At 55.0% G+C, this 22725-nt stretch overlaps 9 protein-coding genes across 9 annotated transcripts; 2 read left to right on the forward strand and 7 right to left on the reverse strand.

Annotated features, from left to right (window-relative positions):
- Positions 1 to 685: 685 nt before the first annotated feature.
- BU25DRAFT_399020 ((S)-2-hydroxy-acid oxidase) lies at positions 686 to 2049 on the forward strand (the record flags this gene model as incomplete). Its single annotated transcript, XM_033704928.1, has 3 exons — positions 686 to 794; positions 958 to 1841; positions 1897 to 2049. The coding sequence occupies 3 exons, from the start codon at positions 686 to 688 to the stop codon at positions 2047 to 2049; spliced, it is 1146 nt and encodes a 381-aa protein (XP_033558495.1).
- An 89-nt stretch (positions 2050 to 2138) lies between these two features.
- On the reverse strand, positions 2139 to 4069 carry BU25DRAFT_442009 (4-coumarate-CoA ligase-like protein; the record flags this gene model as incomplete). The annotated part of the gene is made up of 2 exons (XM_033709269.1): positions 2139 to 2231; positions 2279 to 4069. The coding sequence occupies 2 exons, from the start codon at positions 4067 to 4069 to the stop codon at positions 2139 to 2141; spliced, it is 1884 nt and encodes a 627-aa protein (XP_033558496.1).
- Positions 4070 to 4402: 333 nt separating this feature from the next.
- Positions 4403 to 7146, reverse strand: BU25DRAFT_157409 (kinase-like protein). The gene is made up of 2 exons (XM_033700688.1): positions 6480 to 7146; positions 4403 to 6407 (listed from the first exon to the last, which is right to left on the reverse strand). Exons 1-2 carry the CDS (start codon positions 6889 to 6891, stop codon positions 4552 to 4554), a joined length of 2268 nt encoding a protein of 755 aa, XP_033558497.1. The 5' UTR covers positions 6892 to 7146; the 3' UTR covers positions 4403 to 4551.
- Positions 7147 to 8017: 871 nt separating this feature from the next.
- Positions 8018 to 10780, reverse strand: BU25DRAFT_433551 (uncharacterized protein; the record flags this gene model as incomplete). The annotated part of the gene is made up of 2 exons (XM_033708783.1): positions 8018 to 10140; positions 10219 to 10780. The coding sequence occupies 2 exons, from the start codon at positions 10778 to 10780 to the stop codon at positions 8018 to 8020; spliced, it is 2685 nt and encodes an 894-aa protein (XP_033558498.1).
- A 1094-nt stretch (positions 10781 to 11874) lies between these two features.
- On the reverse strand, positions 11875 to 13728 carry BU25DRAFT_348311 (zinc finger protein; the record flags this gene model as incomplete). Its single annotated transcript, XM_033703192.1, has 2 exons — positions 11875 to 12457; positions 12596 to 13728. 2 exons carry the CDS (start codon positions 13726 to 13728, stop codon positions 11875 to 11877), a joined length of 1716 nt encoding a protein of 571 aa, XP_033558499.1.
- Positions 13729 to 13783: 55 nt separating this feature from the next.
- On the reverse strand, positions 13784 to 14863 carry BU25DRAFT_157433 (uncharacterized protein). The gene has a single exon (XM_033700689.1). The coding sequence runs from the start codon at positions 14794 to 14796 to the stop codon at positions 14116 to 14118; it is 681 nt and encodes a 226-aa protein (XP_033558500.1). The 5' UTR covers positions 14797 to 14863; the 3' UTR covers positions 13784 to 14115.
- Positions 14864 to 16274: 1411 nt separating this feature from the next.
- On the forward strand, positions 16275 to 17411 carry BU25DRAFT_157465 (uncharacterized protein). Its single transcript, XM_033700690.1, has 2 exons — positions 16275 to 16502; positions 16606 to 17411. Exons 1-2 carry the CDS (start codon positions 16477 to 16479, stop codon positions 17126 to 17128), a joined length of 549 nt encoding a protein of 182 aa, XP_033558501.1. The 5' UTR covers positions 16275 to 16476; the 3' UTR covers positions 17129 to 17411.
- Positions 17412 to 18885: 1474 nt separating this feature from the next.
- Positions 18886 to 19458, reverse strand: BU25DRAFT_461178 (uncharacterized protein; the record flags this gene model as incomplete). Its single annotated transcript, XM_033710421.1, has 1 exon — positions 18886 to 19458. One exon carries the CDS (start codon positions 19456 to 19458, stop codon positions 18886 to 18888), a length of 573 nt encoding a protein of 190 aa, XP_033558502.1.
- A 1012-nt stretch (positions 19459 to 20470) lies between these two features.
- BU25DRAFT_157648 (cytochrome P450 52A12) lies at positions 20471 to 22505 on the reverse strand. The gene is made up of 3 exons (XM_033700695.1): positions 22183 to 22505; positions 20714 to 22134; positions 20471 to 20661 (listed from the first exon to the last, which is right to left on the reverse strand). The coding sequence occupies exons 1-3, from the start codon at positions 22373 to 22375 to the stop codon at positions 20596 to 20598; spliced, it is 1680 nt and encodes a 559-aa protein (XP_033558503.1). The 5' UTR covers positions 22376 to 22505; the 3' UTR covers positions 20471 to 20595.
- Between the last annotated feature and the right edge of the window lie 220 nt (positions 22506 to 22725).

Consider the following 22725-nt stretch of genomic DNA (forward strand, 5'->3'; position numbering starts at 1 on the left):
ACGGACTTAGAGCGACGGCAGATGCGAGCAAGGAACCCCTGTCACATCTGGAAGACGGCCTACAATACTAGCCCGACCTAATGTTCGAGATGCTTACGCCTGCATGCTCGTAGTGCGTGAGTAGGTGGGCTATGCCTACTACAGCTTTTCCAGAGCTAAAGCCTTGACTTGTCACCAACACTCGCAACGCATTCAGTTTCAAATTAGTGCCTAGAGGCAATGCCTTTAGAGACACATGTTCGAGCCTGCTATAAATCAATTGACCATTCAACGCGGTACTTCCATACAACTCGCCGGCTTCGTCCCCTCGAAAAATGTCTCCTAGACCTCAATCATAGTCGCACAATCGTTCGGCTCCACCAAAAAGATATTGACTTTATTGACCAAAGCCAGGTCGGGTGGCAGGACTCGGGTCTGCTTGTTTTCATTACCAACAAGAAGTACGATTGCGCAAGTGTATTGACGATTGAAGAGGCTGTTCTGGTGCCATTCAATTTGATGTTGAGAGGAACTCAGTTCATGTACATTGGTTGTTATCGTATACCCCGCACGCCCTGCGCCTTACGTTCGACACACTACAGGGAGACCAGGCCAGATTCGACCTGAACGTTGTGAGCTCACACCTTGTACGGTTATATAAGTATTGAACTCTCCTACCGCAACAGAAAACAGACAGATCGCAATCATGGTCGAGAAGTTCGAATCGAAACGCGTACCCCCATCAGAACACATCATTCTCAGCATCAGCGATTTGCAATCAGCTGCTGCAGCGAAACTTCCAACTGGCATTCGAGGTTTGTGACCCACATTTCGCACCCTTGCGCTTCTCCTTTCCTCACCCCATCGCAAAACACACTACGAAGCACCTAGATGATGAGAATCGGCATCAATTCTAACTCACAAAAGTCATGCCTCGACGTGTCTGCAATTGAGTTAACTAACGAGAATACGACATAGACTTCTATAACTCAGGCTCTACAGACCAAATCACCGTCTTGGACAACTCAAACGCATACAAGAAATACAAGTTACGCCCTCGAGTCCTCCGAGATGTCTCAAACGTATCCACATCCGCGTCCGTCCTCGGCAAAACAATCGACTTCCCCCTGTGCGTATCCCCAGCCGGCATCCAGGCCATGGCCCATCCCTTGGGCGAGCTAGCCACGAGTCGGGCATGTGCCAAAAGAAACGTCCACATGGGCATATCCTCCTTCTCGAACTATTCCGTGGAGGAAATCTGCGAGGCTTCCCGCGCCATCGCACCCATCGGCCACGTGATGCAGGTGTATTCGATGAAAGACCGCGCGAAGCAAGAGCGCATCATCAAGAGAGCAGAACAGGTTGGTTGTGTAGCGATTTTCCTGACCGCTGACAGCCCCGTTCTCGGCGTCCGATACAACGAGCACCGTAACGACTTCCGGACACCAGCCGGTCTGGCCTTTCCAATGCTCGAGAAAACATCGGAGATGATTCGCGCGGACACGCATGACGCCAGCTTCGTAGGGTTCAATTCTGACTACCACTCTTGGGCGCGGGAGATACCATGGCTGAGAAGTATCACGAAGATGCAGGTCTGGATCAAGGGCGTTTTGACTGCAGAGGATGTGCTGCTGGCGCGCGAGTATGGATGTGATGGGGTGGTTGTTAGTAATCACGGCGGCAGGCAGTTGGACGGAACGCCGGCGACAATTGATGCGTTGCCGGAATGTGTCGAGGCTGCTGCGGGCCAGATACGGGTCCATATTGATGGGGGGATTAGATCGGGTCAAGACATCTTCAAGGCACTTGCTCTGGGAGCAGAGTGTTGCTGGGTGGGGAGACCAGCGATCTGGAGCCTGGCGGTATGTTGTGAGGTCCTAGGAAAATTGCGTTGGTTGCTGACCTGGACTGTTGCAGTATGATGGTGAAGCTGGGGTGCGTACGATGCTTGATATTCTGTATACTGACTTCCGTCGTTGCATGCAACTTACGGGGTGCAGCTCGATTGCCGACATCAGTAAGTCGTCCTTGGGCATTGCAAGGAAAGACGGCCCCTTGGCTCGCCTCTGAGAACTGGGACAGCGAGTACCAGCGTGCTGAATTGCCATTCATGCATGACAAGCAGGCAGACGAAACTCACAGCATTACAATCTGCCCAACTACAACTTCGCCCTTCCTTCAGCCTTCAACCTCGCATGATACTTATCCCTCATCTGCCTCCTCAACATCTTCCCACTCGGCGTCCTCGGAATCTACTCACGTCAGTCCCCGCCTCTCACACTGCACGCATCATACATACCTCATCAACAACCTCAATCCCCCCGGTCAACCACTTATGCCTACTCAACCTATTCTTCACCCACTCCTCCAGCTTACCCGTAACACCTGCTTCACCCACCCGCTTCCCGGCATCCGTCAGCACAACCCACGCCCTAACGAACAGACTCCCGTCTCCTCTCCCATTATCAACGCCGGCTACGCATGCGTCCTGAACTAGATTGTCTGGATGCTGCAGCAGCGTGTCCTCGACCTCTGTAGCCGCGACCTGCAAGCCCTTGACCTTGATCATCTCCTTCAGTCGATCAAGATAGTGAATCCTATCGCACTCATCCCGCATAACCAGATCCCCCGTCCTCAACCACCCCGGCTCAGTGAAGATATCACTCGTAGCTTTCGCGTCCTTGAAATACCCTGGCGTAACCACCGCACCCCTTGCCCACAACTCGCCTTTCTCCCCCTTCTTCACATCCCTTAGCGTGTCCGGATCGACAACGCGCCCCTCCATGCCCGGCAGCAGATACCCAATGCTCCCCGGCATCGCGGGCTCGAGGCCGAAGATCCCAGGCGTCGTCGGACTCGCGATACTCGCCGCCTCGCTGAGCCCATACCCACTCGGGATCGGCATATCCTTCCCCTGCGGCAGTTTCTGCGCAAGCTGATACGCGACGTCGGGCGGGAGGTACGCGGCGCCGCTCACAGCGCCGAGCACAGAAGATAAATCGTATTTCTCCGTCAGCGGGGACTGCGCTAACTGTCTGATGAGCGGCGGAACAAGCGGCAGCGCAGTGACCTTGTATTTCTGAATTGATTGGAGTGCGAGTTCGAGATCCCACTTTGGCAGCAGGATAGTCGTGTTCCTTAGCAGATTGACGCGCAGGTTCCAGAGAATCATGCCGTAGGAGTGGTACATTGGGATTACGCCCAAGGTAACAATTGGTGTTGCGAACGGCTCCATGCCCATGAAGCGCGCGCCTTGGACGGCGGTGGTGAGGGTTTGGATACCGGAGTGGTACCCGTTGGCGTGCGTTATCATCATGGCTTTGGGGAGGCCGGATGTGCCAGAGGACTGGAAGAGGTATGCTAGTCTGCTACCGCCTAGCATCGTCCTCCTCCTCCTCCTCTCTTGCATCCTCATCCCTTGCCGCACCAAACTCTCGATCGTGCGATATCCGCCTACCGTGTCCAGGGAGGGATCCTCACTGAGCACAACCACCTTCTTCGGATCCAGCACCAACTTCAGCGGCAGATCATCTTTGTCCCCCGTTCCCAACTTCAGCCCTTCTTTCAAAATCCCCACGAGGGATTCGTGGATCATGATGGATGTGATTTGCATCTTCCGCAACACCCACCACAACTCGTACGGCGTTGACGCTGGACTGATGCCGCCAAACACTAATTCAGCCCGCCAGCAAGCGTGCACAATACTGGGGTAGTGGATATGGTTGCGTGAGAAGAGGCCAAGGATTTCTCCATCTTCTCTATCATCAACGGGGCTCTTGCGCAGGTTGAGCGGATTCGGTCCATCGTGTCGAAACACACGTGCGAGTGCACAGGCACGGGCGTAGAATTGATGGAGTGTTACGACTTCCTGCGTGACGGCGTTGATGATGAGGGGATAATCTTCTGGCAGGGGGTTGTTGGGTGGGAAGCACAACTCATGGATGTTGAGATCCTCTGGAGAAGGTGGGAATGGGCCGAATGGGGATTCGAAAACTGGTCTATCGTGAGGTATGTATTTATACTGGTGTGGATCTGGAGGGTTGGGACCTAGGAAGCGGGACCAGTGGGAGTCGAGGATAGGGTGGGACATGGTGAGCGTTTGGATGTTGAAAAGCAGACACGGAAGGATGTGTGTATCGAAGCCAATAACAGGGAACAGCAAAGGATACACTCGAATCTGGACGATAACGTCGAAGTCTTGTCAACGGTCGCTTGTCGTTGCGCTTCCGAGGTGACAGTAGCACCCCGCGTTCTGTAACCCTTAGCTCTGACATTGCGCTTACGAGTAAGCCGTGCCTCGTCTGAATGCTCGCCTTGTAGGGTGGAGCAGCTGCAGATCAGTTCGAGCACTCACATCTGGAGTGAAAATAGCCTGCATTTACATATTCCTGTAACCTTCCCAGTATCCCCCGCAACGCCAGCTTAAATGCGAAACACCGTGACCGAATCCGATCAAACCCTACAATCCCATCCCAACTCCAAGCAAAGCAATGCAGATCCCTGCGACCATGTATCCCGTCCATGCGTATCCCTCAATCATAAAGCGTGTCTTCATGGCTGGCTGGCTCGATCCTAATCATCAGCCGGCTCGACTCTAACGAGAATTTCCTCCAAGAATCCCTCCAAAAAGCCTGCGACTTCACCACCCATACCCACTTCACCCTTCTCATCCCACTGATCTAGTAGCTGGAACCTGTCTGTGATCTCACCAACAAGTCTCTTGACGTTGTCGTGGCACTCCTGTCGCTCCTTCTTCCTCCTGAGATACGAATCGGGATCTCGCATGGCTTGTGCGGATGCGGCGTCCTGCTTGTTCATAAGGTTGAGATGGTATGTTCTCCTAGACAGAGCCGCTTCGAGTGCCGGAACAACTACGCCAGTAAGGGCAGTGATTTCCGCTGTCTGGCTGGTAGAGGGAGGATTGAGGAAGGCCAAGTCTGTTGGCTGAGGTTTTATCCGGCCGAACGAGTTGCGAGCCTGGGTTGATTTGGCGGGAGGCGATAAACTACCGTTCAGGGGTGTCTGGCTACCATTCTGGTGAGGTGGTGGTGGTGGTGGTGGTGGTGGAGGCGCTTGTTGCCCCCAGTTTCCAAGCAGTGGCCCGCCAAAGGGATCGTTCGAGGAGCCTGAATCAGGGCGTGATGTCTTCGCAGGACTGGCCGGTGCGAACGGCTGGTGTGGTGAAGGCAGGGGTTTCTGGCCCGGTAGTGCTGGTAGTGGTTGTTGTCCCACTAGTGGTGGTAAGGGCTTCTGAGCCTGTAGAGAAGGCAGCTGTTGGCTGGTGTGCAGGGCTGGACTGGGCAGAGGTTTCGATTGCGCCGACGTTGGTGTGCTTCCCCTCGAGTTGGGTCCTCGGAATGGGGGTATCTCAGGAATCGACATCGGAAGGGCACCTCGAGGCGTGGGGTTGCGCTGTTGTGGTGTGATGTCCATGCCTGTCATGTCCTCGGCGATCGATCGCTGTATGTACTCCTCGTAGGCGTGTGCTAGTGGAGTCTGCCGACGTGGCCCTTGAGGTTTCGAAGGTGTTGTTGGAGTCATTAGGCCGCGATTTTGGGGCGGCGAAAAAACGTTCGGTACGGGTGAGGTGCGCGATGGCTCCTGTTTGGGTGGCGGAAAACAGGGCGCATTTTTCTTATCAGGGGAAGGAGGTAGAGGTACTCTAGAAGCCGTGTTCAGTGATGTTGTGGGCGATGCGCCGGTCCAGAGGGGGGCTAGACGTTTGGTGGGCGACGGTGGTGGACTCGCCCGGATTGTGTCGTCGTTCTCGTCAACGTGTCCACTACGCTGAAGCGGTACCGGTTTTCTTTGCGGGGAGATGTTTCGCGCGTTTGCGCCAGCGTTGTTCAAGGGCGCAAGTGCTGGACCCCTGCCACCGGCAGCGGGTCTGATGGTGCCAAAATCCCACAGGTCTTCGTTGACAGGCTCCCTCCTCACTGGCATGTCCTCGTCATCATCTTCAGCAGCCTCCTTTGGATGTCTGACCTTCCAGTCCTGGTATCTTGTGATAAGTTCCTGTAAGCGAGAGGGCTTGCCGGCTTTCTTGATGAACGCCGTATTGAGAAGCTGTTTCGCCGTTGGACGCTCCTTCGGATCCTTACGCAAGCAGAGCTGAACAAACTCCTTGAAAGAAGACGAGAAGCTGCCTTCCAACACAGGTGGCGGGTTCTTGGGAATGAGAAAGAGGACCTTCATTGGGTGGATATCGGAGTAAGGAGGCTCGCCGTTTGCCAGCTCCAGCGCGGTGATGCCGAGAGACCAGATGTCCGCCTTGCCGTCGTAGCCAGACTGCTTAATCACCTCGGGCGCCATCCAGAAGGGAGTGCCCACGAACGTGTTCTTCTTCGTCATCGTTGCGGAGAGCTGGCCAGAGACACCGAAATCCGCAAGCTTGACCTGGCCACTTGCGGTGACGAGGATGTTGGCAGCTGTGTTCAAGTTAGTAAGCCAGAATCGTTCAAAAGAAGGAAAGGAAGGGAAGAAGAAGGGTGCAGACTTGCCTTTGATGTCGCGGTGCAGCTTGTGATCCTCGTGCAAGTACGTGAGCCCCATCAGCAGCTCTTTCAGCATAACGGCGATCTCCACCTCCGCCAGTGGGCCGGGCTTCATGAGGTCGGCGCAGCTTCCGCCCGAGCAGAACTCCATCACTATCCAGAGGTCTGAACCGTGGAGGTATGACCCGTAGTATTTGGTCACATATGGCGAGTTCAGCTCGGACAGTATCATGATCTCGCCCATGATGTCGTCAACCTCGTCCTCGGCATTTTCGACGTCGATGACCTTGATCGCGACTGTGCGGCCTGTCCTGTGGTCTACACCCTTGTAGACTTTGCCGAAGCTGCCGCCGCCTATGCATTCTTGCTTGGTGTAAAGTGTCGTGGGGTCGACCGACGAATCCATTTCGGCCGCCATTGTGCTGCAGGGGCCCAGCTCCGGTAGTAATTCGAGTATTGAATGCGTAGCGATCGGCGGTTCGAAGGCGCTCGAGTGTTTTCGGCGCAAGCGGTGGAGTGCGAGGCCGATGGTGTCGAAGAGAGGGCGTCGAAGAGAGGGCGTCGAAGAGAGGGTGCGAAGAGAGGGCGCGTTGTGTCGTGATATGTGGTAAAAGGAGGGTTGGCAGCGGCGGTGCCTTCTGTGCGTGAGTCAAAATGCGTTCCGCGGTTGGCGTATCCTCAGTATCCAGAGTTTGGAGGTCCCAAGGCAGGGGCGCTGGCTGCGATGGTGAATAGCAGGCGCAATGTTTCGATAAACACGGTAGGACCTATCGCGCGGGCAACCACAAACCACCAAACGAGGGGCAGGCGAGTGCGCAGCCCTGGGTTATAAGCACAAGCACAGCTGCGAGTGACGTTTGCTGTGTGGGCAAAAGAAACTGAGGAGAAGCAAAAACGCCGGCCAAGCAAAGGTATTTGTTACTCCCTACCTAGGCTGCTTGGGCCGTTATCATGGAGCGATGATGGTATGCGGTGCGGCGCGCGTCTGCAGCAAGGATATTACATGCACAGCGCTGCCAGCTGCAGAAGCGCGGGGGGCAGCCATCCGGCTTCACGGGCGCAGAGACTGGAAATCGTGAACCGGTCGTCGTGAAATTGCACACCCAGCAACGCGACAGCCACCAATAGACCATGTTCGGCTTGCATCGACGCGTCGCGGTGGTCGTGTTGGAGGCCTAGCTCCCGTCACTATCGTCTCGTCATTTCAGAGCTCGCACGTGGTGATTGGCCCTCGACTGAGCCTCAATATTGGCGCGTCAGTGTGCTTATGCGTGTTTCAGCAACGCGACACACAATGACTACATGCTTCACACTCATGTCGTGGGATTTCTTGCTCCAGGTAGACGGTCTCAGCACTGTACAATTCATTGGGGTATCCATATGTCGCTGCCGTTATGAGCCATAATCGTATCCACTGATGGATGGTCTCGTCGAATACAAAAACAAGATGCAAAAGTAGCGAAATCCTTCTGCGCCCTCAAATGCTGTCAACACCTTCCATGCGTTCTCTGATTCATTTTGCCGGGCTAACGTGCGTTGTGCGCTCAGTATCGTCTGCGAATCCTCTCCGCCAGCGTGCTCTCTCCCTCGCTCTCTTCCTCGACCGGCGCCGGTGTCCTCCGCTCACGCGCTCTGTGCGCCTTCCTCCTCCTGTTGTGGCTGACGTTGCTGGCGGAATCGTCAGGTCCGATCTCGCTTCGGAGGTCATCCAGACTCTCGTCCTGTTCCCTAAAACCGGCAGGTGTGTTCATTCTGACTTCAATATCGTCCATCCCCGAACCTCGCCGTTGCTGTGCCACCATTGACAACGCAGCAGCACGCTCACGCAGGCGTCGGCGTACCTGTTCGGCCTGATTGTGTAGGTGCTCGAATGCGTCTTCCATGGCCTCCATTCCAAGGTAGATTTCACGCTCGATCTCAGCAAGTACAGCGACTTCGGTCTCCTCATCAACTTGCACTGGCGCGGGACCGCCACCTCCCGGACGTACGGACCCTGGACGCACAGATCCTGGACGCACCGAACCAGGGCGAGATTGCGGCCCTGGGCTGAAGGTCTGGAATGGCTGGCCAGGACTTGGTGATGCGAATCGTTGTGGTCCGTCGGTTGGGGGGATCTGGCCAGGCATCAGATCTTCTGCACCAGACCAGAGGAAGCCGTCAAAGCGGCCTGATACCAGAATCTCCCACTCGTGTTTGTTGACTGCTGCCAAAGTGGCCAGGATATTGTGCATGTCTGGGTTACGGATCAGGTACATGACGGTAAGCTGGTCGCGGGGCTCCTTGCCGAGGCGATAGAGTCGCTGCAGCGCAAGACCAGCTTTCGCCAAGTACGACGGTGTGCCTGTATCAGGCTTCTGTGTGCGGGGGCTAGGGAGTTTCTCAAGGCCCCAGAGAAGCGCATAGAACAGCGGACGCTGTGGCTGATCCAGCCGGGTAAGCATAATGAAAGACAAGGTTTCATCGTCAGCGTCCTCTGGAGAGTTGTCTTGTTGATCCGTCAGCCACGACTGGACTGATGACTTTGTCTTCTTTGCTTGTTTCTCATAGTGGGCTCGATACTGATCCGGTACATCAACGTCGATCTGCTGACAAGGCTCTCCAAGCTCTGAGATGCCCAGGCCAGGCGCAACCGGATCATTGTATGGTGGCCATGTTGGTAGCTCACAACGTCCGGAAACGAGCTCTAAAATCTCACCCCAGTTGACGCCGGGGCTATCCTCCGGTATTGGCTGATCAAAGCACATCAAACACTGGCAGTGCTCTGAGGAAATGTTGCGAGCGAATACGTTTTCGAGGCGATCGAGTAAACGGCGGGCTACTGATCGATATCCAGTCGCCACCGCAAGAGATCCGTTTGTGTCAATGACGGTATTGTAGTTGTTCAGCACGTTTTCAAGCGGCCGAAACAACGTTCGAACATCGTGGCCTTGCGCACCACTTGTCGTAGGTGACATATATGACGAGTATGCAGGCACCGATGCGCCCTCTATAGCACCTAACAAGCTTCGTGGAATCGGGCGAGGCAAACCACCGTTTTGAAGAAGATAGTCTACGCGGGGTGGGTCTCCCATCATTGCTGGCGGTGGTGGCGGCGGCGGCGGTGGAGGAGGAGGCGGTGGCGGTGGTGGCATTGGCGATCCATAGCCAGGGTTGACTGATGATTCACGAGAGACGGGGTCCAGAATTTCGACCGTGGCTGGCCTATCTTTGTCGTCGAAAATGACAGAAGGGAGCACAGAATGCTGTGTGGGTGTACGCGGAGATGAATCGACCACAGACGCCGGCGAGGCATCTGAGTATGCCGGCGACCGTGTTCGACGGGCACGATAGAGAGGTATGGATGTGTTCTCAGAGTCGAGGGTTAGTTCAGACGAGCCTCTGGGCTTGGTCTTCGTCTTGTATGTCTTCGAGCTTGAGCTCTTGTGGGTACGGCCGGCTGCCGGGCTTGCTGTCTTCGTCCTTGTAGGGACTGCATGGGGTGACTTTGCCCTGGGCGACTTCGCGCGCACTGTGCTAGGTTGGGATCCTGTTGTGGATGTCAAGTCGGTCATGGAGTCTTGCTCTCTAATGCTCGAACGTGATGCCGTGTGCCGCTGCCCCGAAGGAGTCGAGACACGGGTAGAGTTGTCCACGCTGCGTCTGCCTGACTCCATCTCCCGGTGCAGTGCTTCTGAAGTCCTCCGTGTGCTATTGGCGCTTGCTGTTTTCCTCAGATCTGCGGCAGTTGTGGCGGCGAGAGGAGGACTCGGCGATGCTGGCGGTGGAGGAGGAGGAGGTGCTCGTGTGGGAGTCGGTGGCACAGTTGGGGACCCTTCCTTCTTCTTCTTCTTCTTCTTCTCATCCTGCGAACCGTCGACGTCGGTGGGGTCCGGGGTCATGGTGGCCTTCTTCCTGTCCACGTCGTCTCTGGCATAGATGCTCTCTTTGCTGTATGTCTTGTCGACAGAGGGATACGGCAAGCTGATTCTGGAGTTGTTGGCAGAGCCCAGCGAGCTGCGCCGGGTCATCTCCGGTACGACGGCCATCTTGTGTGACTTGGACGTCTGGGATGAGGACGAGGTGCGGCTGATGCGCTCCGTCGAGGAACGCTCGCGGAGGCGGTCGTGCTCAGCGTCGTCCTCCTTGGATGCGGACGAGCGAGTCTTGCGGGGTTTGGTGCTCTTATGGCGCTGCTCGCGGTCCCGTTCCCTGTCGTCCTTGCTTCGTGGGCTGGTGCGGTCACGGTCGCTGCGGTCACGGTCGCTGCGCTCGCGGTCGGCGTCTTTCTCCTTCTTGCGGCGGCGGTGCGAGTCGGAGGAGCTCAGCATCTTCTAGCAGTTGAGGTGGAGTAGCTGCGGGTAGCTCGGCGAGTCTGCAGGATGCCAGCTGCGGCGTCGCCCTCCCGCCTGCGCGGCTAGAGAGTGATGTTCGATTGGATGTTGGCTGAAGCGGGCTCGTTGGCGCCTATCAGCGACTGAGCTCCCCATCCATTTGGGCCTCGAGCAGGATTGTCTGGGAATGGCGCCGTGCTTGGTGAAGGTTCTGAGTGAAAGCTGGTTCTAGGCGGTGGAGAGATATGTGGTGGTCTGTGACGTGGAAGTCCTACTAGGCTGTCTGCAGGCGCACTTGGGCCGTCTCCAACATGTGCGGCCCCGCGCATCAACGATCACCACCCATGGCAAGCATCCCCAATCAACCAACCTGTTGGCCGTTTGTAGATGTGTATACCATTCAAAATCAACGCTCAGTGTTTGCATCTTGCATCTTGCATCTTGCATCTTGCATCTTGCATCTTGCATTCAATTGTGCAAACACACGTCCATGTCTTTCAAACTGTCTTGGGCTTCTGGAGATGCTGAGGCCCCTGCTTTCTCCGCTGGCAGTGCGTGTAAAGGCTTCACCGTAAGTGCTTCGACGAGGCTGGTCTTTCCGTAACCAAACAAGTCTTGCCAGCCACTTCCGCTGTCAAGCACATCAATTGCACCACATTGATCGTTTCTTCCGAATTTGACAGGACAAGTGCATGAATTGGGTATCTGTAGTCTCATGCATCCACCATATCCTGCAGCCACTCCATCCTGTAGAGGTATCATGCGAAAACGAGATGCTGCACACTCAGCCAAAGCATTTGCCAATTTCCCACGACATCAACACCGCATAAACAAGTAGCAGAAAAGAGATAATGTACAGTATTGCCAGCCAATCTTGCCCCATAAATCGAAAAAGAACAACATAGGGAAGTCACTTTTCAGCTTGATCCCCACCAGCACTCCAGACTCCGTGGTCGTAATGTCTTCGCCCGTGGGACGAGAGACGCATTCCTATCGGCGAGGACAGGTTCTTATGTACTGTTCGACGACAACCTTCTTCTGTCAGACGATCTATCATCGTGGCTTTGATGCGCCTTGTTCTCAGCCAATACTTAGTGGCCTCGTTGCTGGGCCTGGGTGTTGTTGACATGCTGCTGAGCAAGCTGGGCACGCAGGGTGGTGATCTCAGTCTGGAGAGTCGCAATCTTCTCGTTGTGCTCTTTCTCCATTCGCGCCATGCGAGCCTCGATCTCACGAACATATGACCAGACATCCATGTTGTTGCCTATGACCTCGCGTATGCTGCTACCGCTGCCACCGTGGCTAGACATACTGCCAGGCTGCGACATGGTTCCAGGTGCTGGCATTTGCTGGTGCTGGAGCATACTAGGTCCCTTGCTGCTTTGCGAGCCCGGCTTAGCCATACCAGCAAAACCAGCCAACGATGGAAGGTGAGGCCCACTGCTGGTATTGGGAGGCTGTAGAGTAGGGGGCGTGCCTCGAGCCGCACCAGCACCACGAGCATAATTCTGCAGATGCATCTGTTGCGACATGTTCGGCGACCGTGGGTGGCTGCCCTCATGTGCACCCAAGCGGTAGTGGTCTTGCTGGCTCGGCGAGATGGGCTTTGGGCTTTCCGTCATACCTCCTTGAGCAAATGCGCTAGGCTGGTTGGCATTGTGAAGGGATGAGATACTCGAGGGAGCTAATTTTGGCGAGATGTTAGTGGGCTGAGATGATTGCGCCGGGTAGTATGGGCGAAGGTTGTTTTGACTGCTCGACCCCCGGTTGGAGGGGTTGATTGGGGGGTAGGTGCTTCCGTGCTGATGATACGAATCTTGCGTAGAGTTTCCGGTGTTCTGCCTCTTACGCGCCGGCTCACTGATGCGTCGACCGTCATCGTCTTCGTCGCCCTCTCCATCAGGTTCGTTAGTGTAGACAACACCGTCCATACCGTCCTCGCCCTTGCCATCGCCCATATCCTCATCGATGCCGAAGCTTGACCGATGGCCTGCACAGCCACCCTGACCCTTGTTGTGTCGCGCGAGTGCATCGCCACGTGCAAACCTGCGGCCACACTTGAAGCAGGTGTGTGGACGTTCACCAGTGTGTAGTTTCGTGTGCCGTTTCAAATCGTGCAGTCGCCGAAAGCGTGCTTGGCATGTGGGGCACTCGTACGGCTTCTCTTGACTGTGCGTCAACAAGTGACTCTTGAGGTTGTGGTGTCTTGTGAAGTCCGTAGAGCAGTATGGGCACTTGTGGCGTTTCGTGGATGGCGACTTGGGGTTGTTCTGGCCGTACCCTGGAAGACTCATCTGGCGCGCAGGAGCACGTGGGTCGTCCGGCGGCATCGGTCCTGGAAACGTGAAGGCGCGATTTCCTGGATTATCAGGATTAGGCGCAATCAGCTGGTGCTGATGATGGTGCGGCTGGTGCTGGGGTCGCTGGTGCGCACCCTCGTATTGTCCCGCATGTCCCATGAGGCCTGCGGATGCTTCAACAGCAGATGCGGCCGGCGCAGCTGTCCCCTCCCCATCACCGAAGCTGGAGAGGCTGACCGGGCTCGTCTGCATGTTGTCGCCCGTAACTCCAGTGAGTTCCGGAATAATGATAGGCGGCTTTGAATCCTCATCTTGAGGCGCCATCTGAGGTTGTGACTGCGGCGCGTCCGAAGGGTGACTTTGACCATTGCCCTGGAGGCTCTGGAGGATAGTCACAGCCGGATTTGGGCTTGTCTGGCGCGAGTTGTGCTCTCTGTAACGGCGTTCGTCGGCCAGTGCTCCTGCGCCTGTGAGGGGTGCTGGTGACAGCCTTGGGGACAGCCCACGTGGGGACTTGACAAGATGCGTTCCGAAGGTTGCGCCACCGTTGCTGTTGTGCGAAGCAGAGCCTGGGGTGCTGGGCCTGTTGGGCGCAGAGAATGGGCCGTTCAGTGTAGGCGTGATCGCTCGAGTCGTGGCAGCCATAGTTTACGATTGTTTAGTCAAACGACTACGCAAAGAGGATCTTGAGGCCGAGTCAGCGCTGATTGAAGGAGAGTAGGTGGGCTGAGACGGGCAGGCGAGCTCTAGGTCTCGCGAACGCATCGCTACTACGACAGGCGAGAGCGATGCGATGGTGTGGCTGTGACAGACCTTTTGTTTTGTAAGGCGGCCGTTTCCGCGCGTTCTATACTCCGCGATCTATTCGATGCAGTCGATGCACGTTCACCTACAGGCTCGCTGTGTACCAGTAGTCTGAGTGGACCAGACACTCCAAGCGACCGGCTCTGCAATTGGGCTGAGGTGGAGGAGCTGCTGGAGGTGCGCGCTGGTACGAATCGTGAATGCGATTGTGGCCAAGGTGATATGCCTCTAGTGCCCCGTATGGATACCCACCGACGCGCGAAACGTGGAAGGCGAGATGGACTGCGGCTGATGGGAGTTTGCGGCTGATGTTGGTTCCTGGACACGCGCGTTGCGACGGGAGCGTGGCAACAAGTGGGTCGGCCGAGGTGGTGGAATGCGGCGCCTCAGCAGTCGAAGACAGCAAGCTGGTGAGGCTGCAAGCTGAGCAGACAACGCTACCCCGGGCGCAGGTGGCAGATGCAAGCTGGCGGCGACACACACGTGCAATGCTGAGCGCTGAATTGGTGGAGGTAGATTCGCGGCGTGGTACAAGCAGCAGACAGCGTTTCGCAGAGCCCGACGACGCGCGCAAGCACAAGTGTGGTGGTGCTGCGCAGCGTGGAACGGTTCAGAGGTTGGTGGGAAGTGACGAGTTGTGGCTGAACCTAGGGCAGGTGCGATGCGCTCACGGACCCACGAGGTGCGGAAGGTGCGGTAGCTGCAGCTTGCCTGTTCTTTTCCACATTCAAATGAGCGCTCCCGGGAGATCGCTGTGAGAGATGATGGGGGCGAATGGATCGACAGCAGATTGACAGATGAAGAGCAGAGGAGACTCCTCTCGCCGAAATTGAGTCGTGCTGGCAGAGTGGGAAACTTGCGTCTGCCGCGCGTGAGTTGAAGGAGGCTGTGCCGGGTGCCCCACCGCATATCGTCTCAGCCAATGACTGCTCGACATGCCTCTTCAGTCAGACAAGCCGCGGCCAAACGATGCTGCACTGGAGCGCCACAGCAGCGTGCTCCCAGCTATGACCGCCTTAGCCAAGAGCACGATTGCCCAGTATTCACAACATCTCCCAGTTTCAGGTCTCAGCATCGCCACTGCAGAAGAATCTGCGACGACGAAAGCGGCCATTCTTTGATGGTGCCAATCCTGCGCGAGAAAATCATGACAGGCAACTGACCAGGGTTCCTGTTCACATGGTGGCGCAGCTACGCCATGCCCGCCATCTCTCCCATCCGTCTATCCGTTTCCCGGTGGGTTCGGCACCTCACCAAGAGCAGCAGACTAACTCTGCTTGACGAGCACCATCTCGAGTTCACTGTCGATCTAATTTGTGCGTTGCGAATTTATTACTATAGCAGCTCAAGTTGCAGAAGCCTGCAGAGGTTGGCCGCCTCAAAGTCCAGCGCATAACAAGTTGCTGACTAGTATCCGGCAACTCGTCGCGAGGTACCATCCCGAGATATAGCCACTGTCCCACCCTGGTCCTCCTGTAATACTGCTTTGGGGTAGTGATCGGCACACCCGAGTTGACTTGCCTCCGACTACCCTGAGATGAATGAACATCGTGTTACCAACAGCCACTCCTCGCCATCGAACTATGTTCAAGAAGCCACAGTTGCACACGCCCATCCGAGGTTACTGCACCGCCATATGCTGTTGCCCTGTTCGCTCGGCATAGCTCCCTAGGATTCGATCGTTCTTGCACCCTGACATACAGGTACCAGATCCATGTTGATCGTCAGGAACGCTGCACCCGGGCCCGATTTCAAGGCAGTGGCGAAGTGTGGCAGTAACCTATGCCTGAACTTGCCTTGAGACAAGACCTACAATCCTATATTGAAATCACTGTGGACAGTCAGACGTGTGGACCTCATATCGAACAGACTCAATGTTGCTGCATGACGCCTCCCGCGGTCACCATTACGGTCCAAGTTCTGGTTTGTCCAAGACGCTACGCAACGAGCCGAATCGTATTAGCCACAGTCGTGGTCGTATTTCGCGACATGTGAAAATGGACCTGCATATTGCTGGCCTGTGGCGCAATCATGGCTGGAACCAAACATTTAGAACCTCAATAGTGTTGCTCAACCCATCGTTTGGGACAGTGAAGCTATATTCAAGTTCATCGAACTCGGCCTCAAGGCTGTAACACGACCAGATTAATCACAATGACGCGTAGGGCTCTTGGTAAAACCACCGAGCGTTCTAGGGGTCAGTCTTCGCCCAGGAGAAAAGCTGCTGAGCCCACTGGAAATGCTCCTTCACTGGCGGCACAGTGGATTGACTATCAACACATAAACTGCTTTCCAAAAGACAAGGCCTGGCTCTCGCACAGTAAGCGAAGAAGTCTTACGGTGCTGGCAACACGTTGTCTGACCTCCAGAGCTTGATGGAGAGGCTAAATCATCAATTGCACACTGTTTGCTTCTCATCATTGGCAGGGTGCCCCTACAAATAACGAAGACGGTAGAGCCCGCAACATCTTTGGAATGATACAATCATCGTCTGTGTATGCATTCCCTGATATATGGATCCAAGCGTAGCGCTGCCCTCGACTATCACATCTTAAAAACCTGCAATGAGCCACTTGGCTCAGCTGCAGGATGTCTCTAGAAGGCAGGAAACCATGGTCTACATTGAAAGTGCTCATGCTTATTCGTTCCAGCGAACAGAGCGTAAAGGGGACCCTAACCAAGTGCGTGCTGGAAAGAACGCTGACAGGATTCTTAAAGGCTAGCATTGCTACATCTGTGCCTGGTCTTGCAGTCTGGCGTGTGGCTCGCCGAAGCATTCAGATGCAGTACACTGTGCTCCCCATCGCTGACACCGCTACATAATGAGCTCGCGCGACTTACACTCCGGCATGACTTGAAGAGCTGCTGGTATTGGAGAGGCGGAAAATGCTGCCTGAGAATCTTCCTTCACCTCTTCCTTGCACTAGCGCAGTTCTGGTCGTACTTCAATAATAACTTTCTGTTCTCACAATGCTGCCTTTCCCTGCAACACAGCTCAAACACCCTACCCGTCGCTACTGGTTCAACTCAACCGCAAGCAACGGCAACTTGCTATTTCTGTTACCATGTGCTGCAACGGACAGCAAGCGTATCAAGTAAGTGCTACGTTGCACCACCTCCCGCGATCGTCGTCAGAGGTTCCTCCATACTCCGACGCAAACTCTCGTTCCACAAGCTGCGCAATGCAACCAACCATCAAATTGGTGGTTTGTCCTGTCCGCTACTGCGGGCGCTTGGTTAGCGCTGCCTTGCCACTTCCTGCACGCTCTTCACATTACTTCGATACAAGGACGTACTGCTCCCAGCGGTGCGTTGAGCTACATTCTTGTGGTGGAGAACGCGTACCTCCTGGACCTCTCATCACCTGCGATGTTTGCGCAGACGACAAGCCTCTGAACGACTACATCTATACGATCAAGGAGCCTGGAGCTGACACTGTACAATGGAACATTCCCATCCCTCCTGGCTGCCTTCTACATATCGCTCCAGAGCTTCGGAACTTTTAGCGAGGTGTATGCACAGATTGTCTCCGGTCACACATCCTGACTCAGTTCCAGACCCGAGGAGCTATCAACGTCTCTTGCATCGAGCATTGCCTCACCCTAACGCGAGCACCCAGCACCCATCTGTCGAAATACTGGGTACCTTACGCACCTCACTTTCTTCCTCCGGACAAATGTGACACATTCAACCAGCAGCTTTCCGACCACTACATCCGCACCACTGGCGCATCACTCTGGACCTGTCCATCAAACTGCGGCTACAGTAACGGCATCCTATAATCCAACAACACACCGTGTTCCCGCATGTTGGGTGTCCAGGCTGCAGCAACGGCTTTTGCGCCAACTGCAAAGTGCCCTGGCACACGCATCAGACATGTCAGCAATACCGTACCGCCCACCCTGAAGTGCGCGACAAAAACGAAGACAAGCAATTGCGTGAGATGGAATGACTTGGAGCTAGGCGATGTCCGCGGTGCCAGTTCATTATCATCAAGAATGGCGGGTGCGATCATGTGTTCTGCGAGCAGTGTCACTTTGACTTCGATCGGCCTCAGGCGCAGAAGATGGTCGCTCGGGTCGAAACGTTTGAACCGACGTTCGTACCGGGTCCGACTACTGGTGCTTCGGCTTCGACGTTTCGAGGCCGGGGTCAGCTGAAGCAGGCGCAGGAGGAGTACACCGAACGCAATAAGATCGCTGATGCGTCTATCGACACCGGCAACACCAACGGTCCCAGCAAGAATGTCCAACAAGACGAGCGCATCTTCTTCTACGACCGGGATATTTACTTCTGGTCGCCCGAAATCTGTGAAGTCGACGCCATCACGTCAACGACCCTTCCCCCGAAATTTCCGCTGTCCAGGCTATCGACCGTATGATCGATGACCTTGCGACTCATCAAGGTCCGTCCGCCGATGGAGGAGGCGTTGATGACGAAGGTGCGGCGCGAGAAGGCCTGCCAGCAAACGTTTGGGAGCCAGCCTTTGATTTCCCTCCAATTGATGATATTGATCGTCTTGTTGGTCAGATGCTATTTGGAGGAGGGCCGCAAGGAGACGGAGGAGACAGACATTTGTGTTTAGTCTGGGGGGTGGGGATGCCACCGGCGCACCTGTGGGAGGGTGGTGGGGAGTTCGATGAAGATCGGGATCCCGATCCGGAGTAGATGGGGTGTTCAGGCGCTGACGGGTTTTTGGGGGGGTTTGGAGGTACCGACGGCGGTTGGGGTGGTAAGACATGGGCATCGTGTCACGAACCATTGAAAGAGATGAATGATTGCAGAAGACATGACGGCTAGACTTCATCTAGAGAGCATCCGGGCTACTGATCTCGATTGAGTAAGTGAATTCTATTTCCCATGCTCATACTTGCTATTGTGATATATTTTTACAGCCATGTGCAAACCTATTTCCAATGCGAGCCTCCACACTCACTGTGCCGCTAACCGCTTCCCACCACGATCCCGGACCGCTCGAAAGAGTTTACGATAGCGAGACTATCGTGTGCGTATCGATTTCGGTATACGATCTCTTCTTCGAGAGGAGCGCTCAGCAATTATGCGATCCATCTCACACATCTCCGAAGGCGTGGGATCGTCGGATTTTTCCTCCTTGTCTCCTCGACTGTCGGCTTCTGCTTTGCGATCTACGGAGGCAGGGTCTATCGTGTCGGTGGTCTCAGAACCTTCGCCCTTATCGTCGTCACTCCAGTCGCTAGAATTCGTGAAGGTGGCATGGGTACTTGCGGTGGCATTTCGATTTTCCTTCAGGAGCATCGGCGTCTCTCTGTCGAACATAATACCAGGGAGTAACTTATGAAGAGCCGTAGCATTGAGCAGAGTGTCCAATCGAAGTTCTAATGAAGTCGATTTTGTCGGGTCTGCTTGTAGTTGCTCAGACTCCGCTCGAGTCGGCCCCCTCTGCTCTTCTTCGTTATTGATCGACGTAACCCTCTCCGCATCGCCCCAGTTGAAGATTGCTCCGCACTGACATTGCACGTAGGAGCAGCCCTCTCCCTTGGTGGAAACCGACAGACAGTACGGGCAGCGTCTTGCGTCAAGCACAGCCATAGTTGCGAGGACTTCTGCTTCTTCTTGGTATTTTCGCTGCGCCGCAGAATGTTTAGCTCGATACTCCGAACATGTCATACCCTTATGCCACGGCACTCGGCACGCAGCGCAAAATCGCTTCTCACAGCCAGGGCAGTGAACGTGTGGGTAATCCGGAGTCGCCAAGGGATCGATGATGAAAGGAGGCGTGGAGCAGGCGTTGGGACAGATCCACTTCGGATAACGTGAGAGCCAGAGGTCGAAGGCTTTCTGCTGAAAGTCCGCATATATCTCCTCCGCCAAGAACTTTTTGGCGTATGGGCGCCAGTCCGAATCTTCAGAACCCTCTCCTGGGTGGATTGAATTGCGTAAGGGGCAAGTGATTCCGTGCGCCCCCCGGTCGGCAAATTGTACTTCTAGGCATGAGGAGATGCACTCGATGCAGACTCCTTTTTTGAAGTTGTTCTCTTCTGGCATGATGTGTTTCCTGCAATACGGAGGTATGGCCACATTAGTGCGTGGATAGCCTCGGGCGTCGTGGGTTATCGGATGGACCGTATGGACGTAGGATCTCAAGTCCTCAAGTTCGTGGCACACCATGCAGAACGAGATAGGGCGTGAAGCCTTGGATGGATCCTCGCGGTAGTGCCGTCGCGCACATCCGTTCGTGCAGTAGTTCACTGTGTCGAACTTTGGCCGATAGTACAACGCTGCAGGGGTTGATTCAGCGACGATATGGTGGCAGTCGAGGGCACGACAAGTGTTCGTAGCGATGAGATAACATTCGTCGGCGCACAACCGCGAACAGAATATCATTGCGTAGGAAGTGCCGACTGTCCGCTCGAGCCACGGAGGAGCGAGAAGGTTCTTACAGCGAATGTAGCGGCATGTTTCTGGAAAGATAGGCATGGCGGAATAGCGATAGTCGGTAAAAAATGTGAAGCAATGTTTGGTGAAGGTGGGAAGTAGTTGTTTAGAAAGGGCCTGGCCATGGAAAGTCAGGCAGCGAGGGAGAAGCTAAGTGCGACGCTAGGGTAAACAGTGAGAGAAGGAAGAAAGGACCTCTGCGTCTCTCGTGTCTGACCGGAGAGCGCCTGCCTCTCTTGCGGAAGGTAAAATCCACTGACGCGACTTCGTGCAAGATGGAAGACACCTCCATCAGGCCTGCCTCAACTTGACGATCATTCTCGTCTTATCGATCGGCTTGCTGGTCACGCTCATAGTCTGCGCTCAGTCAGCTTCCCGTACTCGCATCACCTCAGTGTGCAGAACTTACGCTGATCAACTCTGACTTCGTCTTATACCTACCCTTCTCGCCCAAAACCGGCTGACCTTTCTCATCTGTCACTACCTCCCCAACACCGACCTTGACGAAGTCGTATCGCCGCATCACGCAAGCCAGAATAACTCTTGCTTCGAGGTTAGCGAGCTCCTGACCGATGCAGTTCCTAGGCCCGCGCTCGAACGGTCTCCACGCGCTGGCGGGAATCTTGTCTGTGGCCGTGGCGGTTCCGTTTACATCGGCATTGGTGGCGGTACTTGTGTCGCTATTGCCTGTCCATCGCTCGGGCACAAAGTCATTCGCAGTTGGCCCGTAGACATTGGGGTCACGATGGATGATATGCTGCATGGGATAGACCACGCACTCATCCACTACGACTTCATCGCCGTCTTTCGTCCGGACCTTGAACTTGTCGTGGCTCATGCGCGCCGTACCTGCCGGTGGCCAGAGACGCAACGTCTCCTTGATGCAAGCGCTCGTGTAAACTAGTGCTTTCAGCGTTTCGTCGGGTCTCGCGAGTAACACTGCTTGTGGATCTTCGGAGCCGAAGATGGAATCGTGTTCTGCTCGGATCTTGGCGAGGCAGGATGGATGAATTGACAGAACGTAGAAGAGGCGTTGGAGCAGGATCGACGTTGTGTCGTGCCCGGCGAAGAGAAACGTTTTACATTGGTCGGCGACCAGTTGGCAGATGTCTGAGGTAAGGACTTCGACATCTTGAAGTGCGAGGGCGAGGACGGATCGGTCTTTCGTTGTCTTGGTCTCGGTGCTGCGAGACTGCTGGATATTGTCGAACTTCTCGCGGATGATCTTGAACAGGGCGGCATCCATGCGGCGGCTGTAATAGTACCGTTTGAATTGTATGTATGGGTTGATCGCTGCGAGTCCGAGGCCACTGCCGGAAACGTAAGTTTCAGAGAGGAGGCGGAAGTTACGCAAAAAGTCATTCCCCTGCGAAAGCATCTCCTCTTGTGCATGACTGTCAACATCTGTGATGACTTGGCCGATGATGTCGAAGGTCAAGTTGACGCAAAGCCCATCCAGCTCGGTAACAACACTGGACTTCGCAACGGCATCCAGCTTTTCCATGAAGACCCTAGTCTTTTCGGTCATGACAGGAAGTGTCGTGACAATATGCTTTGGTGCGAAGCCTGGGTTGAACTGCTTGCGCAGCGCTTTCCAGCTTTCGCCGTTGTTCTCAGACAACATAGACCGCTTTCCTACTAGTGCTCCATATTCGCCTTGTATGGTCGGCGACTTCGTAATACTGTATGGATGCGACTTGGTGGTCTTAGTGAACTGCTCAGCGAGCTCGTGGGTGGTGACGAGCAGGACGGGATGTTGAACCGGTCTGAAGTCGAAATGCATGAACTCAGGCCGTCCGTTCTCATTCCAGAGATCTTCAAGGATATAATCTGGTCAATTCAGTAGGTAGCCCCTGACTCTTGCAGTTTTAGTCGTACCTGGATGCATTTTCGAATTACCAGACTTCTTGAGGCCAGCAGCCATGTACCCAAGATGACCGAGGAAAAGATTAGGCTTCAATGGTGTGGGGATGTGGGCATATCTCTTGAAGCGGTACTGCTGTAACTGGTAGTAGAGGACGTATACTAACACTGGCAACACAGCCAACACAGCATATGTTGTCTCCGCCATACTGTTCGTATGGAAGGTCAACGGCTTTGGTGCAGTCTCTTCGATGCGCCACAGAACACCGAACACTTCGACTTGAGTGAATTGGAGGTTTCGTTGAGTAAGTGGTTCGGATGCTATCGTACAACCACGGTTTCCCTGATGATCGTAGAGTCCGTAATCACTGCTCGTTCCAGTTCAGTGGCAGTACGACGCTGTCGCCACGGTCATGACGTCGGGCATCTCAACACAAGCGCCTCAGTTCGGCGAACTTCGCTACTAGACTAGCGACATTGTTCCGTACTTCCTTTCCGGAGCTCTTTCATGCTGTCTTTCGTAGAACACCTAGCTGTAGATGCCGAACGATCATGGCA

Source organism: Macroventuria anomochaeta (genome assembly GCF_010093625.1).
Source record: "Macroventuria anomochaeta strain CBS 525.71 unplaced genomic scaffold BU25scaffold_31, whole genome shotgun sequence".
NCBI classification, from domain to species: Eukaryota; Fungi; Ascomycota; class Dothideomycetes; order Pleosporales; family Didymellaceae; genus Macroventuria; species Macroventuria anomochaeta.